Source organism: Cupressus sempervirens, chromosome 3, assembly GCF_028749045.1.
Source record: "Cupressus sempervirens isolate cs-2001-9-10 chromosome 3, ASM2874904v1, whole genome shotgun sequence".
Classification (NCBI taxonomy): domain Eukaryota; kingdom Viridiplantae; phylum Streptophyta; class Pinopsida; order Cupressales; family Cupressaceae; genus Cupressus; species Cupressus sempervirens.
The window spans coordinates 520,359,055-520,383,139 of NC_143120.1; the positions used below are offsets into that span (position 1 = coordinate 520,359,055).

The 24,085-nt window shown below is 41.6% G+C and overlaps 1 protein-coding gene across 3 annotated transcripts in view; it reads right to left on the reverse strand.

The window, feature by feature from the left end:
* RAD51D (DNA repair RAD51-like protein) overlaps positions 1 to 24,085 on the reverse strand; it is a 281,195-nt gene that overhangs the window by 188,822 nt on the left and 68,288 nt on the right. For all 3 annotated transcript variants that reach the window (XM_089820653.1, XM_089820654.1, XM_089820652.1), the window contains exons 2-5: positions 5,004 to 5,083; positions 4,559 to 4,674; positions 4,311 to 4,392; positions 3,864 to 4,001 (exon numbers count right to left, since the gene is read on the reverse strand). In XM_089820653.1, coding sequence (XP_089676779.1) covers positions 3,864 to 4,001; positions 4,311 to 4,392; positions 4,559 to 4,674; positions 5,004 to 5,083 — 416 coding nt within the window. The remainder of the gene's footprint in view (positions 1 to 3,863; positions 4,002 to 4,310; positions 4,393 to 4,558; positions 4,675 to 5,003; positions 5,084 to 24,085) is intronic.

The window sequence follows — 24,085 nt, forward strand, 5'->3', positions numbered from 1 at the left end:
CACCGTACGGTTTTCACTTGGTTTTTGAGTTGTACGGTTTTTGAGATTTTGAGATGGTGTATGGTTTTGGAGGAAAAGTACGGTTTTGAGGATTGAAAAGTCTAAAGATGTACGGCTTTCTCCTCTACGAATTTCTAGCAAGTGTACGGTTTTGCAGATTGTAAAGTTTGAGATGTACAGCTTTCTCCTGTACGAATTTTTAGCAAGTGTATGGTTTTCTTTTTGGTGTACAAGTTTCAACATTTGAAGACAGTGTACAGTTTTTAGGAGCTGCATATTGTAAACTACCGTACGGTTTTTTAAATAGCCTGGGAATGTACGGATTTATTTTTTTCACTGAGAGGATTTCACTACTCACCGTACGGATTTTTGGAGTCTAGGAGTGTACAATACTCTAGGTTAACGTACGGAATTTGAAGCCAATTTTTATTAATATCCATCCTACGGATTTCGAATGTACTGGCTGAACTGTGACTAGTTTGATGCAAGCAGGATTTTCGATTATGAGCTCACAAGGTCCATATTTGTATGATTTTCAAACATTCCGAGGCCTTCTGTCATTGTCAACAAAGTTGCCGTATGGATTTTGAAGACATGGTGGGACATTGCAGTACGGCTTTTCAGAAGATTGAAATAGTGAAGACGCCTTCAGAATTGTTTCATCAAAACCCGTGTCCGTGGCAGCTCCAGGAAAAATCAAAGTAAAATCCCAGGGCTTGCCTTGCAACAGTACAATTGGTCTGCTGAAAGTGAAAGGAGGTATCCATATGCAATCAACAGGCAATGTCACAAGTTTGAAGCCGTACGGATTTGGATTGTGAAAATCATTCAAGAGCTGCAATTCACCGTACACGTTTTTTTTTTTTTTTTAAAGTATTCTCCATCGTACGGTTTGAAAAACCATTACGAACGACAAAAATATAATTGACTTACGAAAGATGGAGTCTGCAGGCAAACGTCAATGGAAAAAACAATTAGCACAGCCTAAAGTTATGGAAGGCAAGAGCATGGTAGGTACAGGTAACCTGAATGAAGGCTCGAGCAGCAGCAAAGAGAAGCGTAAGACTACAGCACCTGCAGCAACTGAAGTCACGCCACAGACTATACAATTTGAAGAGTTGAATGGAACGGATTGCCGAAAATGGTGGCAAGAAACCCCTGATGATCATCCAATAAAAGCAAGCATCAGAAGAGCACAGGTTGAATGGGCCATTCAGATGCCTGTTTTTTGCATTCGAGATTATGAAGGGTATCTGCGTGCCATGATTGAGACTTATGGCAGAGCTTCTCGAAGGAGCACATTTCAATATCTGGGCAGGAACTTGGTGGTATCATTTAAGGCAGCCGATTTCACACGCGTTTTTGGCATTCCAGGGCTGCAGGGCAAAAAGGTTCAGCCGAAGAAAATTCCTAAGGATGGAAAGCTATTTTTAATCAGATTAGTATGTGGAGATTTGATTGAAACAGAGCAGGCAGCATTAGCTGAAACATTGAAGGGAAGGGGTTTAAAGAAAACCGACATTCAGGAGGGGCCATGGCGATGTCTGATGGACTTGGTCAAGAGCAGGCTCACGAGATCCTCTAGGGCATCCGATATCTCATTTCTGCAGGTGTCCATGATGAACGAAATAATGACTGGGAAAGTGTACGATTGGGTGTCTGTGCTGGCTGAACAGATGCATGAGTTTATGACTCTCCAGCACAAGACCTATATGCCCCATTATGCGATTGGTCTCTTCCTTGATGCAGCAGCACGGATGATTCCCACGGATGAGTTAGAGGCAAAGCCTGGATCACTGGCTCTGGGAGAACCTCCTATCATGCGGTGGAAGCACTTGGATACAACCACTGGGCAAAAGGGTTCGGCAGGCCAAAAGAGGCCTCGGATGGACATGGCAGCTGATACGGATAGCGACCGACAGGAGACATCTTCTGAGCAAGACAGTGTGGAGGAAGAAGAAGGGGAAGGCAAGGATGATGAGGAGGTTCAGATTGTCACAGCTACCCCCTTGCTATTTCCGCGTGCTACAGTTCCTCTAACTTCCGAGTCGGTGCCAGGAGGTCTACACTTGGCTCACATTCCTGGGTTTGGACAGACACAGCGACCGATATTGATGACTAGTGGATCCCACCAAGCAGTCACACTAGCCGCACCGTGGCAACACGAGGTACGGCCTTCTCCTGTCCGGCCGGGAGTTGGATTTGTTGTAGGCTTTGCCCACCTGATAGCACCCGTCACCCGAGAGACTTCTTCAGCCTTTGTTGAAGCGCTTCCGGTAGCAGAACCCATGACACTTGCTATAATTCAGCCAGCAGCAGTTGTTCCCGTAGCACAGTCAACAGAAGTTCAGGAACTTCCAGTAGAGAACGCACCAGACAAAGGAATGTAGGAGTGTACGGACCCAACGCAGTCCGAACAACCAGAGGTGATGGATAGAGCTAGTGTTTTTCTGAGGCAACAGTTCCGACTCGTTCCTGACAAGCGTGGCCCGTCCATTCAATCTCCCAACTATTCCGGAGTAGCACTTGTACCAAAGCCTCAGTCTCAGGAGGAGGGAATGCCACATGCCCTGATTGCGCCGACAGTAGAGGAGGCGGCACCAGATGTGGGCATGGCTCCCGCTGATGAGGAGGAGAATAGTGATGCGGAATGGTCATTGGAGGACTTCGCCAAGGAGGATTACGGGTTGGATGAGAATAGGTGCAGGGACTACCTCAGGACTATGAAGTCTGCATTGAAGAAGGGGCATGATGTAGCGATTCAGGCTCTCACTCGACGAAGGGAGTGGCATTTGATCCAAGCGTATATTCATGGGATTTGTCCTAAGCGATTTCAAACTTGTTTTGTGGATAGAGATTGGCCGGCAGTTGAGACACCAGAGATGTTGGCAGATTGGGCCACTGAGCCAGAGTTGGGACCGAGTGACACTCCGATGATGAAGCTGGCACATGAGATCGTGGGATTGTACAAAAAGGTTTACTATGCTCGATAGTGTGCAGAGGCAGATAGGGCAGTAGATAGTGTTGCAGCTCAGAGATCTCTAGCGGTTGAGAAAGAGGCAAGAGAAAAGTTAGTCGCTGACTTGGCCGACCAGTAGGCAGCATGGGCAGTAGAGCGGGCAGCACTATTGAAGGATACGGCAGCAGTTGGACAGGACAAGGACGCGGCTATCCGGGGTAAAGATGCGGCAGAGTATGAGTTGCAGTTGGCCAGGAGACAAGCTATGGATGCTGCGCTTCTACTGAAGGAGGCCGTAGAGGTTAATTCACAGATTCAGACAGATCTGCGCATCCGGACTAACCAGGTGTATGAGTTACATCGTCAACAACACTCTTCTGGGACACCTCCTTCTTCTCTCTAGTATTTCTTTTATTGTTTGTGGGTTGTCTCCTAATTTTGCTAGTCATCAGGAGACAACTTTTCTTTTTGGGGGGGATGATGTCGTCGGTAGAAATTGTGTATCAGCTGACGGGTCCCTTTGGAAAAGTTTTTGTTATGTAGCAACATGTTGTATGTGGCTGACGGACTCCTTTGGGAAAGTTCTTCGAAAAGTATTTATAACCCCTTTGGAAATCATTGTATTCATCTTATCATGGAAGCATAATGTACTGTTTGGCCTATGCGAATAATAATAAGAAGAGTTCTGCTGTTCGTGTTCGTGTTCATTGTCTGTGTGCAATTCTTAATTAACCTATGCGGTAAACATGGACTACATTTCCTCCGAGCAAGAAACATAAGAATTGATGCTAACAAAATTTCAAAGAAAAATGATCGAGCTGAAGGCATCAAGCATGCATTCTGAAATTGTTTTAAATGTAGCCAATTTTATCAACTCAATATCAGGAAAAAGACAATATCTGACCTTGGACTTAACAGAAGATTTAGAAAGATCGTCAAGGAAGTCTACAATGCGTTTAGAGGAGAATGAGTTACAAGTGTCCAAGTACATGACTGCTGCTTGAGAATGAAATGCAATGTGGGAAGTAGCATGCAAGCATATCTGCATTCAATACATTAGAAGCACAGAAATTAGAAACATTACAAGTAAAGATTTGACAATAATTTCAACCACTTACACAAAATTAAATTATAAAATCAGCTGAAGAATCAATGTAGATAAGGGTATCTGACAAAGAATAAACAGCCATTTCAGATCCAAGCCCAAGATGAAAACAGGTTTGCAAACAAAAAACATAAACAATTTGGAGATCTATCTAAAACAGTGAAAGAATATTCAAAACAAAGTACATGTACATGTTATTATTATCTGGTTTAAGTACAATGTACAATGAAAGGTTGAAAACCGCACTTGGGTTTTACCAGATGCTGAAGGGCCAACTAGCTCTGTGAGGGTGCCTTCAAGTAATCCACCTCCAAGAAGTGAATCCACCCTACCATTCCATGCATCAAAACAGGACAGGAATTTTTCATTCAACTCATAAAACTCGCAAAGCATTAATAGAAAGCAAGGGCAGTATTTCATTCCAGCAAGAGGATTTCAAAGGTGGAAATATTATTCAATCATTAGGGAGAAACATAAGCTCCAAAGTGAAATACCCATCACAACCAGTGGGCAGAACATGTTTATTTTTTCGTATACCATCAACTAACTGAGCTCCAGTTAACCACTGGGCATGCTGCTTATCAACAAAAGATAAAATTTCTGCAATAGCCTGAAAAGCCATAAATATTAATAGTTAGCGTAATGATAAAAAAATAGCTTCTGTTGATATGTGTTTCATCAATCAAATTGTGCCACGGTTTAAAAATACAAAATTACAGTAGTTGTAAGGCCACAACCAAATAGCTCTTGGAACCCTAAGTCATTCATTTCTCCAAAAGATTGACCTCTAATGGATCAACCTATTCCCTAGTACAAATCACTTCTACACTTCACAATTAGCTTTTCAAAAATTAACAGTAGTTCAGGGTCTATGCACATTGTTCTATTAAGCTCAAACCAAAATATCAATTTGAAAAATGTCAATGAAGTTGAAACAACCCGCTTCAATACTTCAGAGCTACCCTGATGCTCAGCAATTGCTGCCAATGTATACAGATCATGGATTAAAAAATCCTCAACTGCAAAATGCAAAACACAAGTCAGTAACAAACTTTTCAAATCACACAGCAATCATAGTATGTGTAAAAATGGAACGTAACAGCAACCATTCACTTGTATATTCTTAAGCAAAATTACAGAATCCAAATCTGAGTCATACATCCTTGGTGTTGGGAATCAAGCTAAACGCTTCTCATCAGTTGCTGATTAATTTAAAAAGAAGCCATAATCATGCATTGATCTGCAGTATATTTACCTACACTGGTTTTCTGCAAGAGCTATTTGACAAGACAAAAGGTCCTGTTTTCAGCTTTAACTTAAGGTACTTCGACTGAGTTTAGATGAGTTTTTAAGGTTAGTTAATATCACTAACTTTGATTTACTAAATATATGTTTTTCAATGTGAAAATGATGTATTTGATGTAATGGCTTATTCTTAATATTTCAGGTCAACTGTTACATGAGGGATGTCGGTTGATATGAAAGAAATTTGCCAAAAGTCCCAACAGGGATGGTGACAAGAATAAATGAAGTTCACAAAACCCAGCAGCTTTGTGGAAGGTGGCACAATTGCAGACGAGCATATAATCCCCTACATGGTGAGGGTACCATCATTGAATTTAAGCCTGGCACAGCACAAAATTCACTGCTCATGCTCCTAAAGGAATCAATCCACTTCAAGGCAAGGAAATGTCATTTTTGAAAAGGAACTAATCAACTCATCAACATAATATGAAATTTGAAATCTTGAAGGCCACTTGCTGAAAGTGGATGATCTTTCACTTTGAACTTGGCTAAGTCCAAAGGGGTATTCATAGAGGTACACTTAATAGGATTGAACACAACTAAAAATAGACAAATTGAAAAGACAACAGTAGAATCCAATGTATGTCAGATCCCAAAAATTATCACTAGACCAAAGATGTAATGTCCCCTTTCTGACATGTATAGTTTATGGTTGCATAAGGATTAGTCTATTATTGGCCCTCATAGTCTAAGTCGGATGGTTAAAGGGTCTCAGTTGGCAGAACAATAGGCCAATTCCCATTCCAAAGGACAAGAATGTTCAGGATTGCTCTTCGTTTGGTTCAGTTTGGCACACTTACTATTTATAATAAGTGTATATTTCAGAAAAGTCGAGATTTCTATTTATAGCAGGGCACCTGAACAGGTTATGTTACAATGTTGATATTTGGCATCTTTGGCTTGGGCAGTTATTCAGGGACTAATATGGTTTGCAGAATTGCTATCTTTGGCAAGGCACCTGGACAGTTGGCAATTACAGTGGATGCTTCGATTCCTAGTTGACTACTTAGAAGGGATTCAATAACTTGGCCTTGACAATTTTTACTGATTAATAAACTTTATAATATGTTATAAAAGTTTATTCTAAAGTTATAAAGTAATTGGGGCCAAATCTTCATTAAAGTGCATTAATTGATTAGACTAGTCGGCCGCCTAAACCATGGAGGTTATAAAGTGATATTATAAAGTCAATTCAGTGCAATTTAATGTCATTATAAAAACCCAAGAGCAATCAATTTCATATTGTGTTATGAGCTTTTGACTTGTTTTCTTGGAAGTCATGGGAATTGTGCGTATATTACAAGGGCTTCCACACAACATCAGCATTGGAGGGCATCAATTCTTCAGAGTTTAAGCACTCTGAAATAGTGAAAGATCCATTGAAATTGTGTATTCAGTGATGACTACACACAAAAGCCATATTTGGGCTTGAATTGATAGTATAAGGGATTGTTTGCGTTAGAATAGTGAATAATTGCAGAGCTTAGTGAAAGGCAGCCAATATAAAGTGATTGCAGCCCTTAGAGCGGGTTTGGTGTGGCATTTTGAGGCAGATGACTACTATACTCAGCCCACATGGGTTGTGAAGGGGCAGGCATTTGAATCCTAGAGCAGACTGATCAGCGTTCGGGGTCCATTTCAACACAAAGTTGGCCAGCTAGCTGTCAATAGGCAATTTATGATGATTTTGTGAGGATTCTGGCAAAGTCTCGTAAGTTGCAGTGGGCTTCCAAGTTTTTTTTTATGAGCTTCAATTTCATTTTTATTTAATCAATAATTGCAAAAGAATGCATTGTTATTATCTATTGAATAAATTAAAGAATCTATGTCAGGCATTTTCTAGTTTTAGATTTGATTTCATGTATTTTCTGTCCTTTACAAATTTCAACATATTTATCCCCAAAAAGACCCAAAAAATCAGAACGCTGCTAAAACAATCAAAAACTCAGACAATAACAGGATTGGTTAGAGGTTGAGCCAGCAAGGCTCATTACAAAAGATTAACCTACTACACATAACCTCTATTTATATTAGGCTCGCAAATAGATCATTGCACAACTGCAAGATTCAGGTAGCCAAGGCATGATTCTCATCAGAAACTCTTTCAAGCTCGCTAAGGATTTTCCCCTGCATTAATCACTCAAACATGAAATGCATACAAACTATATTCCTACTCCTAAAGTTCTGGTGAATGATATTTTCATTTTGGGTCATAGTTTTCCAAGACTAGTACCTTAGTTGTGGGTTAAAGAGACACAGTTGACCAAGAAAAAAAACATATAGGAATAATAGCCAAAGATGACATCAAAAAACTAAACATATGTAATGTCCCTACATCCTAGGTTGATGTATTGTTAGATTTCTTGATGGGTAAACCTGAAAACAATGTTAGTAGAATCCGTACAGAAATAAATATAGACATAAATACAAGAAACTATATCCTATTTGCCTGCTAGTTCCCACCTAATCCTTAGGCAGAGTTCAAAATCAAGTTCCTAGCTTCTGGTGAAGACCTCAAGGGGCTCTAGTTGCCTTATGGATAATCAAGAAAGATCATCATTGATTCACCATCTCACTTTGATTCATCTCCACTAAGGTCTCCAAGATATCGAACATTGATATATGATCTCTTCCCAAGCCTTATGGATACCCACCAAGGCGTATCCCTCTTCACATATGCATATGCTATAACAACCACCAGTATATGCTCTCTCTAAGACATATTGAAATCTCTCTTTTTCTTCTCTTTAGGAATCTCGACATTCACCCAAGGTGTCCTCCACCAAGAATGACTTAGATCTTGTCTCGACATTCACCAAGAATGTCCTCCACCAAGAATGACTTGAACCTTGTTTTGCCATTCACTAAGAATGCCCTTCACCAAGAATGACTTAAATCTTGTTTCGATATTCACTAAGAATTCCCTCCACTGCAAATGAACTAGATCTAGTTTGACATTCACTAATAATGTCCTCAACAATCACTAAGAATGTCCTTTATCTTGACACTCACTAAGAATGCCTTGATCTAGTTTGGCTATCACTAAGAATGTCTTATTCACACCTCTCAAAAGAAAATATATATATCATCTTCAAATGAGATGTTCATATCAAACAATACATTTTTTCAAGAAGGCTATTCCAATTCATATCCATTGTTTAACAAGGATTAGTTTCTTAATGTACTCTTCTTCATCCTCTTCTCAAATCTGCACATTATCGTTACTCGTGACTTCTCATATATCTGGTATTTATGTCTGATTGTCTCAATCCACAACACCCACTCTCGTACTCTTTCAAAATCAATCTCTATATATATCTTCGTTATCTCCAAGGAATGTGATGTTCTTTGAAAGACACAAGACTTCCTCCTAGGCACATCTCTCACAAACTCACTAAACATAACTTTACTTGAGCTATTGGTGTCAGTATTTTTTTATACTAATCATATAATTGTTTCATATCATTATCTTAGCATGGAACATAGTTGTGAGTCACACCTTCGTCATAGTTGTTACAGCACTAATTACAACTTCAGTCACTGTATCCTTTCAGCCATGATTCTCAATTGTGACTAGGGCGATTTATGTGTAAATTCTTTTCTGGTTATCCAACCATCATACCTTCTTATTAATCATCAACAAATAATTGATTTCTTCTCTTGATAATCGTTGTATTTATAATTTCTATCCTAATGTTTTTGTTTGTCTTTATGCTATATAAGTAGCTCCTTAAAGTAGACAGCATATCAATTCTATATTTTCTTTAATAAATAGGTCAACATAAGGGTGGTATCATCACAATCTTGGTTGTCTATCCTTTAACAAATCTGCCAGCACATGGATTGTCATTCTTGTCCCAACCACTGCATCATTATTTTCCTGTTCAATCGTTGCTTCTATCTCTTCCATGATTCATTGATCTCCATTGGTTGTAATGTTCCCATCATGAAATAAAACAAATAATAACAATATTTGTATTTTAGGGTTCCGATTGACTTATATATATCTTGGGCCCATCTTTTATTTTGCTTTTTGTCCGTAGGTGGTTGTTGTCATGTCGGGACTTGTGTGCACCTCTAGAGTTTTCCTCTAATGGGGCATTTATGACCAATCTGTAGGATGTTTTTGGTATGAGATTCATTCCCCACCCTACTTTGCCTTGTATTATTATGTTTTGGATCTGAGAAATCAAGAACATCAGTTTGAATCAAATATTACTTCTAGCATCAAATTTTCAATCTATCTAGCGTCTATTTTTGCATATTATTAGTACCTAGATTTAAGCTATATAAGTATATTGAAGGTGAATCGCAAAGGACAATTCCAAAGTGTGTGTGGAGCCATAGGCATTCATTCATGCATAGCAGAGTCACAACCATACAAAACCATATGCACTCGCCAACGAAGGAGAAGCACAAATTCCACTCCATCACTATGTCTCTATGAGGGCCTACACCAGCAACATGAGACTGTTCCATACTTGTCACTGCACATTGTCTTCCTCCTACCACCGTACTACCTCATCACTTTTACGACACCCCCTCCTACTAGCACCATACGCAATTCAACAAACTTAGCAAAGTCCACTGTATTTGAGGCCCTCCTGCTTTGACAGTACGACTTGTCTACCATACATCCTACACACTTGTCGAATACCATACCATTGTAGAGATTACAAGAAATCCATATGCTCAGTCCAACCACTATCCACCGTACGCCCTCCTCTAGCACATTCATAATGTCCATAACCTTCACCGTATGACCCTTGCAACAGTCATACACCTAAACCTAACTCCAAACACTCCCTGCAATCTACTGTACAAACTAGAAACAGTGTCACCATTACAAAAGTCAAATCTTTGTTACAGACAGGACATTACATTGGTTTACTCCTTCCCCACTAATCATCTTTCTTCAAATCTATCAGAATCTCTTCTTCCTCCCTTTCCTAAGTGTGTTGACATGTAACTTTCATGAATAGTGGCTATTTGTCTATCAATTAAATTCTTTTGAATAACACTATGACTCTAATGTTTTGCAAATCTCCATTGGCAAGTAGTTTGGTCGATGTGGGTTTTTCAACTTGAAGACAAGGGAGTTGAGCATTCCCTATAATTATTCCATGCCTCATTAAAATATCCTACTACTGATTTCATAGTTGCATTCTCATTTTTTTGGGAACAACCACTCTTGTTTAGGCTGTGATGTCAATGTAGTTATTTGGTATTCCCCTGTTAGCACAACACCAGTATGGCCATGAAATTGGGAATTATTGCCTCCTAATGTTGTTAGCACTTACATATTCCACATCAATGATCGGCTATGCATTATTTACTTAACAAATATATCAATATTCAATTTACTTTGTGGCTAATCAATGAATTATATTGCTGATGAACTTTACTAGATCTTAGTGCATTTGCCCACCAGTATTCTCTATGACTATCCATGCAACAAGAGTCTCAATTCATTCTACAGTGCTATGAATTTACATTATACTCATTCAGATTGGTATTACCATCTCAAGAGAATTACTAAATACTTCTTCCCCATTACAATCTTTTGTAAATTATGCTTCATATATAATTTCACCTACCTGTACGTGGAAAGTCACAGTTCATTTTGTGGCCAATGCTTTGGTGCTAATCTATTGATATAAATATTGGTTTAATTGTCTATTTATATTAAATTTTATATATATACACGAAATTTTATATTTTAGGTTTTAGATTTTACATATATTTTGTTTTAATAATTTAAATTATGTGTCATATTAAACCAGGTAAAAATATATTTATTTTCTATATATTCTATATTTATTTTTTATTATTAAATTTCAATTTTATTAAATTATTATTTTTTATTATTGTTAAATCCTATTCTAGAAAGAGGACATCAACACATTTAATAATCTCTCTCCAACCTCCTGAACATATTGGAATGATAACCTGAGATGACATCAAACAACAAAATATGCTTAATAATCCCTCTCCAACCTCTTGCAATGCACATCCAACAAGTAAAAGACCACCACAAAGTCTACAATGAATTAAAGTGCTACGATGCATCAAATTCTTCTTATAGTATATCAGCAAATGCAAATAAGAACAAAAAACCCTAAACCAAAATATTGTCATATTCATCACTTACAACTTTCTGTAAAAGCTACAAATGGCCAAAGACACATTCAATTACGGATGTTTGTTACAAACAAGCTCTCTCTCTAGAATTCACAAAATATGTTGCTCAACAAGCGACTAGACTTGCAGGAGCTAAAACCCTAGACTGTGTTTGGCAATTGCAATCAAATGGTAATGGAGAAATGACCTATTGATCTTCTTAGAATTTAACTAGTACTTATAGCACATTGTCTGGTTATTGAATTGATTGTGATAATTTAAATTGAGAATTGGATATCATTAATGTGATGTGTAAATCAAACTTGAATCCCACAAAATCTGTTGAAATACCAACCTGTATGATTATTGAATCTAGAAATCCAACCAACGTATGCATAGCAGCATGGTCATTCTAATCATCCCCCATCCGTTTTGCAAGATCCATGCCTCTAAAGATATTCATGGGTTTTTGGAAGGGGAATCATCGTTTTCAAGTAACTGCAGAGTCATGTTGTGTTTACCGTACAGGTAAAGTAAATGAACGCATACAGAAAGTAACAGCAGAACAGTAGCATAATATTCGCAATAGTAAGTGAATGATGAATTACAATGATCCCGGACGGGATATAAATACTACTGCCGAACCTTCCTGAAGGAGTCCGTCGGCCACAATTATTTTATCCGTTACAAACTATTTACCGCCGGACCATCGGCTACAGAATACAAGATACCGCCGGAACCATCCAGTCGGCTAACACCATCCCCCCCAAAAAGAAAAGTCGTCTCCTGACGACTGACAAAATTAGGAGACAACTTACATACTACAGAAAGAACTAGAGAGAAGGGGGCGTCCCAGAAGTGGGTTGCTGGCGACGTAACTCATACACCTGCTCTGTCCTGATACGGAGATCTGTCTGGATCTGAGAGTTCACTTCGACGGCCTCCTTTAGAAGAAGTGCCACGTCCATGGCCTGCGTCCTGGCTAACTGCATCTCATACTCAGCCGCATCCTTATCTCGAACTGCTGCCTCCATACTTTGCTTAGCCAAGTCCTTCTCCTGCACCGCGGCTGCCAAATTTGCCAGTAGTGTTGTCCGCTCTGTGGCCCATGCTGCCTGCTGGGCGGTCAAGTCGGTGGCTAGTTTTTGTCTAGCCTCAGTTTCGGCTACCAATGACTGCTCTGCTACGACTCTGTTCGCCTCCGCACGCTGACGACCGTAGTAAACATCTTTGTACAGTCCCACAATCTCATGCGCTAGTTTCATCATAGGAGTGTCAATGGGTCCCAATTCCGGCTCCGTGGCCCAATCTGTCAGCATCTCCTCTGTCTCTGTTGCTGGCCAGCCCCTATCTATAAAGCAAGTCTCGAATCGCCAAGGACAAATCCCACGGATATATGCTCTGATCAAGTGCCATTCCCTCTGCCGAGTCAGGGCCTGAATTGCCGCATCGTGGCCCTTCTTTAATGCAGACTTTATAGTCCTGAGGTAATCCCAACACCTGTCTTCATCTGACCCATAGTCCTCCTTGGCGAAAGCCTCTAATGACCATTCAGCATCACTGTGTCCCCCCTCGCCAGTGGGAGCCATACCCACATCCGGTGCTGCCGTCTGTGTTGTTGGCGCAACCACGGCATGTGGCATTCCCTCCTCCTGAGGCTGAGGCTGGGGTTCCGCCGGCCATGTTTCGAAATGCCCAGGAGACTGAATGGAGGGACCCCGCTTCGCCGGAGTGAGTCGGAACTGCTGCCTCAGAAACTCACTAGCTCTATCCATCACCTCCGGTTGTTTGACCTGCGCAGGCTCCATATTCATCTTCTGTACTGGCTGGGCTGACTCGGCCTCTGCTAAAAAAGATGATGAAATGGTGACCACTGCGTCACAATCAATGACCTCCAACCGAACCTGTAGTGGTGGCTCTGCGACAGTGACATTCATTGGTGCAGCTGAAACCACTTCTGCTACAGCCGTCGACAGTGGCTCGGCAACTATCTGTGGGACGGTATCCGGTACTGCGTGCGGAACCACCTCAACCACTGTCCGTGGGACATCTGCCTCCGCTGGAGGAGTCATAAGAACTGGGGCATGGCGCTGACCAAAGGCCGGAATGACCGTAGAAGAGGTAGTCAAGTACGCTGAGGTTGACAGTTGAGGCGGGGTAAAGAATGTAGGCCCACCTCCTGCTGTCTCTCTGTCAACTTCAGCCGATGTGCTCTCCTCTTCTTCCCCAGATTCAGCCCCGTCACTCATTGAAGTGCCCTCCCTCTCGCTATCTGTTTCTCCGGAAAGGGCTAATTCGCGGAGTACTTTCCTGTGTCCAGCAGTTGACCCTCCTGTATCCAGGTGTCGCCAGTAGAATATGGGGGGCTCCCCGTCTGCCAGCTTGCCCCGTGGAGGAGCCTCAAAGCCATCCATAGGGATTTGATTAGCTGCTGCCTCTAAAAACAACCCGATGGCATGGTGCGGCATAAAAAATGTTCGGTGCTGAAGCGTCATGAATTCTTCCATTTTGTCGGCAAGCACTGAGGCCCAATCATAGACCACTCCCTGCATGATACCATTCATAAACACAATCTGTGGCAGTGCGATATCTGAAGCTCGAGTGGCACCGGTCAACCTGCTCTTGATGACGTCCATGATACAACGCCAATGGCCCTCTCGAATAAAGTCCCTGCGAAGCCCTCTGCACTTTGTCCCCTGAACTACTGCCTCCTTCTCCATAGGTGTAAGGTCCCTGCATACTAGGGCTATCCAATGCTCCTTCCTTTCCTACGACAATTTATGATTCTTTATTTCCACTTTCTTCCCGCCGGGGCCAGGAATGCCGAAGACCCTGGTGAAATCTCTCGGTTTAAAGGACACCGTCATCCGCTGCCTTTTGTACAAGAATGTACTTGTTCTTCTCTGGACACTATATGTTTCTATCATGGTGCGCAATACTGATTCAAACATCCGAATGGAAAAGATGGGAAGCTGAATAGCCCAATGTACCTGTGCCCGCATCAAAATCTGTTTAATTTGGTCTACCTCCGGGGTCTCCTGCCACCACTTCCGGCATTCGCTTCCACTAAGACTCTCAAACTGGATGGTGAGATAAGTGAGTTCTTCCTTGGTCTTCTGTTTCTTGCTGCTGGAACCGGAGGGGCCTGCAACTCAAATTCCCGATGCCAAAACTCGTGAAGTCTTCTCCATATTTGCCAACTGACTCTTCCACGGCTTCCGCTTGCCCGCTGACTCCATGCCAAAAAATGATTTATTCTTCCTATTGCCGGCTTCTTAAATTTCCCGCGGAAATACTCTGACTGACGGCGAAGGTTGAAGTTTTCTCCCGCGGCGATCTTCTTGTCTATCCGTGGCGTTGAAGTTTTTCCTGCAGCTGCAGTCCTTTGAGGCCTCAATATCCGTCACACAAACTTTGAAGTTATTACTTACTGGCAATGCTATAACTCCTACAAACCATCACCGTCTTCCCGGATCTCCTATACTAAGTTGTAAACCGCAACTCAATCTCATGGACTGACAAAATCGGATGTTATCACAATTAATCTCGACCAAATTTCCCAACCACGGCCTTATGCTGATCAAATTCTGAGACACCTCGCACTTCTGCATAGCAGTACACAAACTGGAAACATATAAACAAATAGAATCTGAATAAATCTATTATCGGCCTACCTTCACCAAATTCTTCAATATGCCCACCCAAAACTGTCTGAGAGAAGATAAATCGCGGCTGATTTTATCATAAAATGAATTAATCTCCACCGAATTTGTCAGGTGTAGCTGAATGAGCACCAAATTTGGGGTATCTGTGCGAAAACTGGTTTAACTTTATCTTGCTGCTGCCGCGGAAGTCTTTCGTCTGCGGACCCGCGGGGCTTTAAGTCCGCGGGCCTTCCTTCCCGCGGGACTTCTAGTCCGCGGGGTCCGCGGGGCTGTCAAGCCGCAGAAATTTTTTTTTTTTTTTTTTTTTTTTTTTTTTTTTTTTAAATGGGATACATTAATCAACAGCAGTACCTCTGAGTGACGTCATCACCAGGGAATGCTGTACTGACGACACGGAAGAATTCAACGCCGGCGAGTACTTCCTTACACGATATGGTTTCAACTTAGATCCGTTAACTGGCTGAGTTATCTCTTGTCCATCCAAGGTTGCTAATTTCATTGTCCCCGTGTCGCCAATTTCTCGGATTTGATATGGTCCAATCCATCGCAATTTGAATTTGCCCGGCTTGATTTCGTTACGGCCATCATACTTCAGTACTAATTGTCCTGTCTGGAATCTGTTATGTCTCAGATGCTTGTCATGCCAGAGTTTGCGTCTGTTTTGTGCCACTTCTGTTGCCCACTGTGCCAACAACCGTTTCTCCTCCAGTTTATTCAAATTAGTCAATCGCTCTTGTAGACTTCTGTCATCATCCAGTTTGTTTTCCAACGCTATTCGAAGACTTGGAATCATGAATTCTGCGGGGACCACTGCTTCTTGTCCAAACATTAACTGGAATGGTGTGTACCCGGTCGTCACTTTGTATGCCGTGCGGTACGCCCAGAGAGCAACAGGTAAGTTCTCTTCCCAATCCGCTCCTTCCACCGCGCAGGATTTGTAGATGATGGATACCAGAATTTTATTGGTGGCTTCTGCCTGCCCGTTTGCTCTTGGATAGTACGGACTTGACAGCGAATGATAAATCTTGAACTGAGTAGTGAGCAGTCGAATAACATGATTGACGAAATGACCTCCCCTATCACTTGTTAATTGTAATGGAATTCCATACCTTGTGATGATTTGTTCATAAATAAACTTCGCGGTACTGACGGCCGAGTTATCCGGTAACGCACGGGCCTCTACCCACTTGGTCAGGTACTCCGGTGCAACAATGATGTAGCGACACCGTCGAGTCGTGCTCACCCTCAATGGTCCAACGAAATCTAGTCCCCATCGCTCAAAAAGTTCCTGCGCATGAGAAGGTTGAAGTGGCATGAAATCTTTCTTCAGCGGTTTCCCAATCCGTTGGCAAGTGTCACATCCGACGACCCATTCCCGTGCATCATTGTACACCATTGGCCACCAAAGTCCTGCAAGCAATATCTTCCGTGCAGTGGTGTCAGGCCCCATGTGGCCTCCTGCGGGGCCCTCATGGGCTTCTTTTAACACCTACGGTATCTCTTCTTCCAGCACACATCGTCGAAGAATGTGATCCGGCCCCATTTTGTAGAGCAACCCATTGATTAATTGGAATGTACGACTCCTGATTATCAATTTGCGTCTATCGTTTGGTGACATCCCCGTGGGAAATTGTCCTGTTGATAGGTATTCACCAACACTCTTGTACCATTCTGGCAGTATCCCAATCTGAAACAGCTGTGCGTCAGGAAAGTCGTCATTCACACCATCCGCTGATTCCCCCGTTTTGATCCGTGACAGGTGGTCGGCACTGACGTGTTTCTTTCCTGGCCGGACACTGATTTTGAAAGTAAATTCTTGCAATAGTAGCAACCATCGACTGATCCTCCCTTGGATGACGGGTTTGTTAATCAGGTACAACAGGGCCTGGTGATCAACATAAAACACAAATGGTGTAGCAAGCAAATAATGGGGGAATTTTTGTACGGCATAAACCATTCCCAAAGCTTCTCTTTCAGTCGTGCTGTAGTTTTGCTCAGCCTTTGATAACAACCGGCTGGCAAAGTATATTGGATGATCCAATCCGTGATTACCAGTCTGTGCCAGGGTTGCACCGATCACATAATTAGAGGCATCCACATGAACATGAAATTCTTTATTCCAATCCGGATATGCCAGGATGGGTGCCGTAGCTAGTCGTACCTTTAGCCCTTCAAATGCCTCATCCTGCTCTTTCTCCCATCTAAATGCTTCTTTCTTGCATGTGAGATTATCTAACGGCTGGGACACCTTGGCAAAGTTTTTAATAAATCTCCGGTAATACCCAATGTGTCCGAGAAAAGATTTTACCTCCGTGACATTAGTGGATGGCTGCATTTCTAGAATGACTCTCACTTTGTCGGGATCCGTCTTTAATCCTTCCTTACAGACAATGTGTCCGAGCAGTCTGCCATGTGGAACCATGAATCGGCACTTCTTGGGGTTCAATGCTAGCCGAGCTCTGCGACATCTCTCCATACATTCACCAAGTGCTGCCAGGTGTCCGTCTTCTACGCTGAATATTGACCAATCATCCAAGAAGGCCTTGAAATTTCCCACAGACATCTTGTCGAAGATATGCAGCACAATCCGTTGGAATGTGGCTGGTGCATTACACAACCCAAAAGGCATCCGATTGTACGCATAGACTCCATCTTCAACAACAAACGTCGTCTTCAACTTATCTTCCTCCGCTATAGAAATCTGATTATATCCGGAAAACCCGTCCATGAACGAGTATATTTCATGTCCCGCGACCTCCTCCAGAATGCTATCTGTGAATGGAATTGGAAAAGGATCTTTGATTGTCACTGCATTCAGGCATCTGAAATCAACGCATATCCGAATCTGAATAGTATCCTTTTTTAAGGAAATGACTATTGGTGACACCCATTCGCTGGTCTGTACTTTGAAGATAATGCCAGCGTCCAGCATCCGATTGATTTCCTCCGTAACGCGTGCGGCATAGTTCTTATTCATCCTGTAGGGTCGCTTCCGTACAGGGACAGCTCCATCCATCAGCGGAATGCGGTGCACACATAATTCCGGCGGTACTCCTTTGAGGTCCTTGTATGTCCATGCAAACACATCCTTGTAGTCCAGAAATATCTTAAATGCCGCGGCTTTGAGTACTGGATCCCAATTATCTCCCACTAGGATGTTCTTTGGTTCTGCCCCATCCCCTAGATTCATCGTTTGCAGTGTAGCTTCATTATACTTGATCGGCTCTCCTTCACCAAATGCATGAGCGGGGGTAATATGCAATGGTGATTCCCCCTCCTTAACTTCAGTAAACTCCTTCGGATATTCGTTCTCAATTGACAGAACATTGCAACTCGGAAATAATTCATAGTCCTCCAGTTGCCAGTGGTATAAACCGTTGACAGAATCCAAGTCGTCATCCGTTATTCCCCCGTCCAATCGGAGAACGCCTTCTTGATCTGGTTCCATCCGTCGTCTCCCTCCATCCTCCTCGCCCTCAGAATCGGATGACAAGGCCTCTTCCCCTACCATTTGGGTATGCAAATCGATGACGAATCGACGGCCTTTGCTTTCAAGGGATATAGTGTTCTTCTTCCAATCGTGTCGGGCTCTTGCTTCTATAAGCCAACCGCGGCCTAGGATGGCATCATAACCTTTCTTTTTCAATGGAATTACTACGAAATCCATTAGAAACGGCTGAGTGCCAATGGTTACCGGCTGTGCCATGAGAATACCCAGTGGTTTAATACCATGTTGATCAGCGGTTAGGAGCTGAAAACTTGGAGGCCATAATGTTGGCTGTCCAAGTTTCCTCCAAGTTTCTTCTGGCAATACATTCACGCCGGACCCTCCGTCCACTATGGTGTCCGTGAGAACATGTCCAAGTATCCCCATTTCGACAACTGCTGGGTGCCGTCCTGATGTCAATGCCAACAACATCTGGTCTTCTCCTCCCGTAACAATTTCCTTTTCTTTCCGTCGACTTGGTTCTCCTGGTGGCTTCTCCTTCTCAAGGCTTGCTTCCCCTGTCATATTTGAAAAAGCAGATCGAAGTTGGGGCATGGTAAGAAGCAAATCACTTACCTTTACTTGCACCTCTGTTTGCAAAATTTGGCGTATTATGTTTTGTTCAGCGGAATTCCTTGCTAAGGTGGCGGCAGTGGTCGGAGGTGTTACTGCTTGAGATACTTTACCAACCTCTGCCCGTGCTGCTGCAAACTTCTTTTTTTCTTCGGCGGGGTTCGGATATCCTTTTGCTTGTTGCCGCGTAATGGCCAGAACTTCTTCTTCATTGGTTCCAACCGTGATTAAGTTCACTCCGGATTTTAGGCATTTTGAGTCATCGTGGTCGCCGGGTCCGCACCATCGGCACAATAGGTGAGGTGTATTTGCTGTTGGACATTCTCGCGCAAAATGCCCCCATAAGTTACATGCTCAGCACTGAATAATTGGTCGTCCGTTTGCATCATACTGAATTCGGCTTCTGCTCGTATTGGTGTTGTTATTGTTGTTGTTATTCTGTCCACGGCGATTATTTATGTATCCTCCAGATGTAGCGCCTGTGTTGGTGTTTCCGTTACCTCCTGACGGGGAAGCCTCCTGTGTGAGAAGCACCTATGAAGATCCTCTTGTTTTCATGTTAAAGGGACAGTCCTTTGTCGAATGGCCCATGATCTGACAGATGTCACAGAATTGGTTCGTCGGACATGATCCCTTAGTATGACCGTCGGTCTTACATTTCGTGCACCACAGTTCACTACTTTTTGGCTCCTTCTGCATATTTTTAAACTCCTCCATCATTCGAACCATATCCTTTTGTAAGGCACGAACCTTTTTGTTACTACTTTCGTCGTCGCTGCTATCATCCTGAGTGGATTCATCATCATCAGAGTCAAAGGAGCTGGTTTTCTTCTTCTTTGTCTTCTGTGCACTTTCAAGGTCGAGGGCTCTATTGTAAGCATCGGCATATGATGACGGTGGCACAATTTTCATTTTCCTCCGTAGTTTCGAGCGTAGGCCGTCCACAAACCACCTTTTCTGCAATCCGTCCGCTGGCTTGCTTTCCATTTTGTTTACTAAGTCTTTTAATCTCCTGGCATAGACGCGGACAGTTTCGTGCTTCCCTTGCTTGGTATTGAAAATTTCCGCTACGATTTCATTATCATCCCGCAAGAGTTTAAATTCCGCCAAAAACTCCTTTTTAATGTTATCCCATGTATCTAGCTTCTGCGGATCCATATCCGAAAACCAATCAATCGCAACACCCCGTAGGGTTGCCGGAAATTGCCTGGCCCATTCGTCGGCATCTGTGATTCCATTTGCCCGCCAAATCGTCTCACATGTCTTACAATGTCGGAGGGGGTCAGCTGTACCATCGCCTTCAAATTTTGGTAATTTTTCTTTGGGTCCCGCCATGATTCTGGAGGTCGGCACTCCCACACCGGCAGTCGGCACTCCCACACCGGCAGTTGGCACTCCCAAACCGTCAGTCTGAACTCTCACACGGACAGACTGGTCTCCCACACCGGAGGTGGCGACAGCTGCAAACCTTGGTGAAGATGAAGGATCCTCCGAAATTGTTTCCCGCGGAAGTCTATCCTGGACGAAGAGGTCGTCACTTCACGCTCGTGCTTCGCCGGCACTGCGAGCCGTGCGAGTTGATGCTCTCCCGTCTGAATTTTCTTCCCTCGGCGAACACAATTTCAAGAACTCCTCCTGTGCTTCTTCCACCAATTCCACCCGCTGCCGAGTCTCCTCCAACAATTCCTCCACACTTCGGTTTCCGTCGGCGTTCGGCTTGCTGTGCTAGAATTAAATTCTCTTGCGCAATACGGATTCCATCTTTTCCCTTCACCTTATTCCGATCCTTGTTAAGCTGATTTGGCATTAATTTTCATTCCTCCCACCTTCCAGATTCATAAGGCAACGGCGCCAAGTGTTTACCGTACAGGTAAAGTAAATGAACGCATACAGAAAGTAACAGCAGAACAGTAGCATAATATTCGCAATAGTAAGTGAATGATGAATTACAATGATCCCGGACGGGATATAAATACTACTGCCGAACCTTCCCGAAGGAGTCCGTCGGCCACAATTATTTTATCCGTTACAAACTATTTACCGCCGGACCGTCGGCTACAGAATACAAGATACCGTCGGAACCATCCAGTCGGCTAACATGTTGAACCACTAATGGCATCTGAGCGGGTTCAAGGGAATAATTGAGGCAAACAAAGGAAAATGCAAAAGTTTGACATAGGTTGCAATAAACTACCCCTCTTTGCTACTCTATTCAACTTTCAAAATTAATCATGCACAAGACTCAAAAAAGTTGAGGCATGCAAGAAAAGTAACTTGGGTGATAGTATAGTCTTTAACTCACAAAACCATAAATTGTACTTAGGAAAGAAAAAACTACAAATTATCAGGTTACAAATCACTAAATTATTAATAGATAGGCAATCATGTAACTTGGTAATGTGGAAACAACAATTTTTTCCCCTTTTGCTAGCTATTATAGTGAAATGTCAAAACTTCTAACCTCGAGTTCATTCAGTTGGTTTCTTATGGATGGTAGCCATTTCTAGTCGACTCAATCCAATGATAAGTATAAGAATGGTACTGCATCTAGTGTGACGAACACCTGTGACCCTTCTCCACTCTATCTTGGAGAGCTACAAGTTTTGGCAACACGTTGCTAATAATTTCTCCTTTGTAGCTAAAACGACTGCATTGTGAAATATCTGAGCTCTCTATTGCTTGTCACGTGCCCTAACTCCTTTCTTCCTATTTTTTGTTCCTTCTTGCTTCTTGATGTTTTGTTAGTTGTTAGTTGCTTGTTCTTTCTTTCTTTTTCTTTATGTTTATTTTATTCTTTGACTTTTTCCTCTCTTCTTGTGTCCCTCCTCTCATCTTCCCCCTTTTTATACCTATTAAGAGTGGCTTTTTCTACAACTTACATTATTCACACCCTTCTTGCTCTTTATTCCTAATGATAGATCATGGAGTGTGGTCCGAAACGTTAATGAAAAAACATATACACAATCAAAACCCAGAAATCTATATGCAATATTCAAATGGATTGTGGAAATTTGATCAATTTTATTGTATTATCCTAATCAACACAAAGGCACCAACTTGAAAACTGTGACTAACTTGATAATTGTCATCACGATATCTCATGCTTCCATACTAGCATGTCAATGTTCGACAACTTACTTGAACGGAATCATGACCCACTCACCCATTTTGAATGTTTAGATATCGTGGTGAGAAACTCATCATGTTGATGATATCATGAATGGTTGACTCTATTCTTTTTAAGAGGCACAATACTATACTTCCCGTACTACTAGCAAGTCACTCAGTTGAACATTAGTCTGAACCAAGTCTCTCCTAATCATTACTTCACGCCACAAACTTATTCCAAATAACTATCCGCAATAACTGAAACCATCTTTTCGTTCTGTCAGGTATCGGTAATCCTAGGTAAACATTCATTGTCAAAGATTCCTTTAAGATTGTTGTCCTCCATTTTGTGACCACAAAATGTGGGTAACAGTACAAAACTTTATCAACTTAGTTTTGCATTTCTCTAAGTTAGTTCATTATTTAATTTGCTAACATTGATCAAACAATCAACCCCAATTGACATAATGACCCCTTTTACTAAAGACTTTCATCAAGTCCTTTTAGTTTTTCTGTTTGTTGAACCTATGCTTGATTTTTTAAGCCTTCAACGTCCTTTTTCTCATTTTTGAGTGTTTTCTTTTGGTCATTTGGTTTTGCTCAAATCATTGCTTTCGGTTTTCCCTTCGATTTGGTATATCTTAGGGCTTAATCGGACTTGGCAATCAAAAGATATGACCAAGTGCCCAAAAGGTGGACTCTCCAGATGCAATTGCATGATTTGAAAAGTTATTTGGCATTCACTTTTTGAAAAATATAACATAAATTCACTTTATGTTATGTTTTTAAGTTACTTTATCACTTAAGTGACTATAGAGCACTTCATGTTACATTTTCATGTTGTGTTGCTTCCTAAATTTTTCACTTAAGGGACTTTATTAACTATATTGTTTGATTTATTTCTAAGTTACTTTATGTTTTATTTAAAACATCTAAGCTAAATATTGCTTTTTGAAATGATATTTGCACATAACATATTAATTGTATAGTGTAAATGTTATTTTTGACCCAATTAAGTGATATTTCCTCAAAAATCAATTAGACGTGCTCAATTGATCACTTAAGTTGTGCATATACATGTTTTCCAACCCATTTACAAGTTGTAAATGCCTCTAGAGAATGCGATTTTGCACTAGAGAGTCATTTTGAAATGCTTAAAATATGTAAATGCATGTATTTTAAAACATGCATTGGGTCTCTTAGAATGTAATTTGCATCTAAAGGCCTCAATACATGAAAGCATTGTTTTTAAAACATGCAAAGGGCCTTGGAGAGTGCAATTTTGCACTACATGCATTGTTTTGACAATTTTAAAACATGTAGTAGACCTCCAAGAATGCGATTTGCATGAACTTGGTCTTTTACATGTTAAGTATCACATGTAAATGTGTGGGGAGAATGTGATTTTGCTTTCCAAGGGTAAAATTGCTCAATGCATATTTCATATTGCATTTTTTAAAACATGCAAAAAGGTCTAGAGAGTTTGATTTTGTTTCTCAACCTCTAAAGCAAGTTTTTAAAACATATAATCAAGGTTGGAGAATGCAATTTGCATAGAAATGACCATTTACATGTTCAAATGTAACATTTAATTCCCTTGGGAAAGTGTGATTTGCATTGTTTGTTATTTGTATGCATTTTAAAACATGCAATAGCACATGGAGAATGTGATTTACACTTCCAGTCATCATATGAATACATTTTAAACATGTAAATGCATCCATAGACCCCGATTTGCATTCCAACATATGCAAATGCATTTG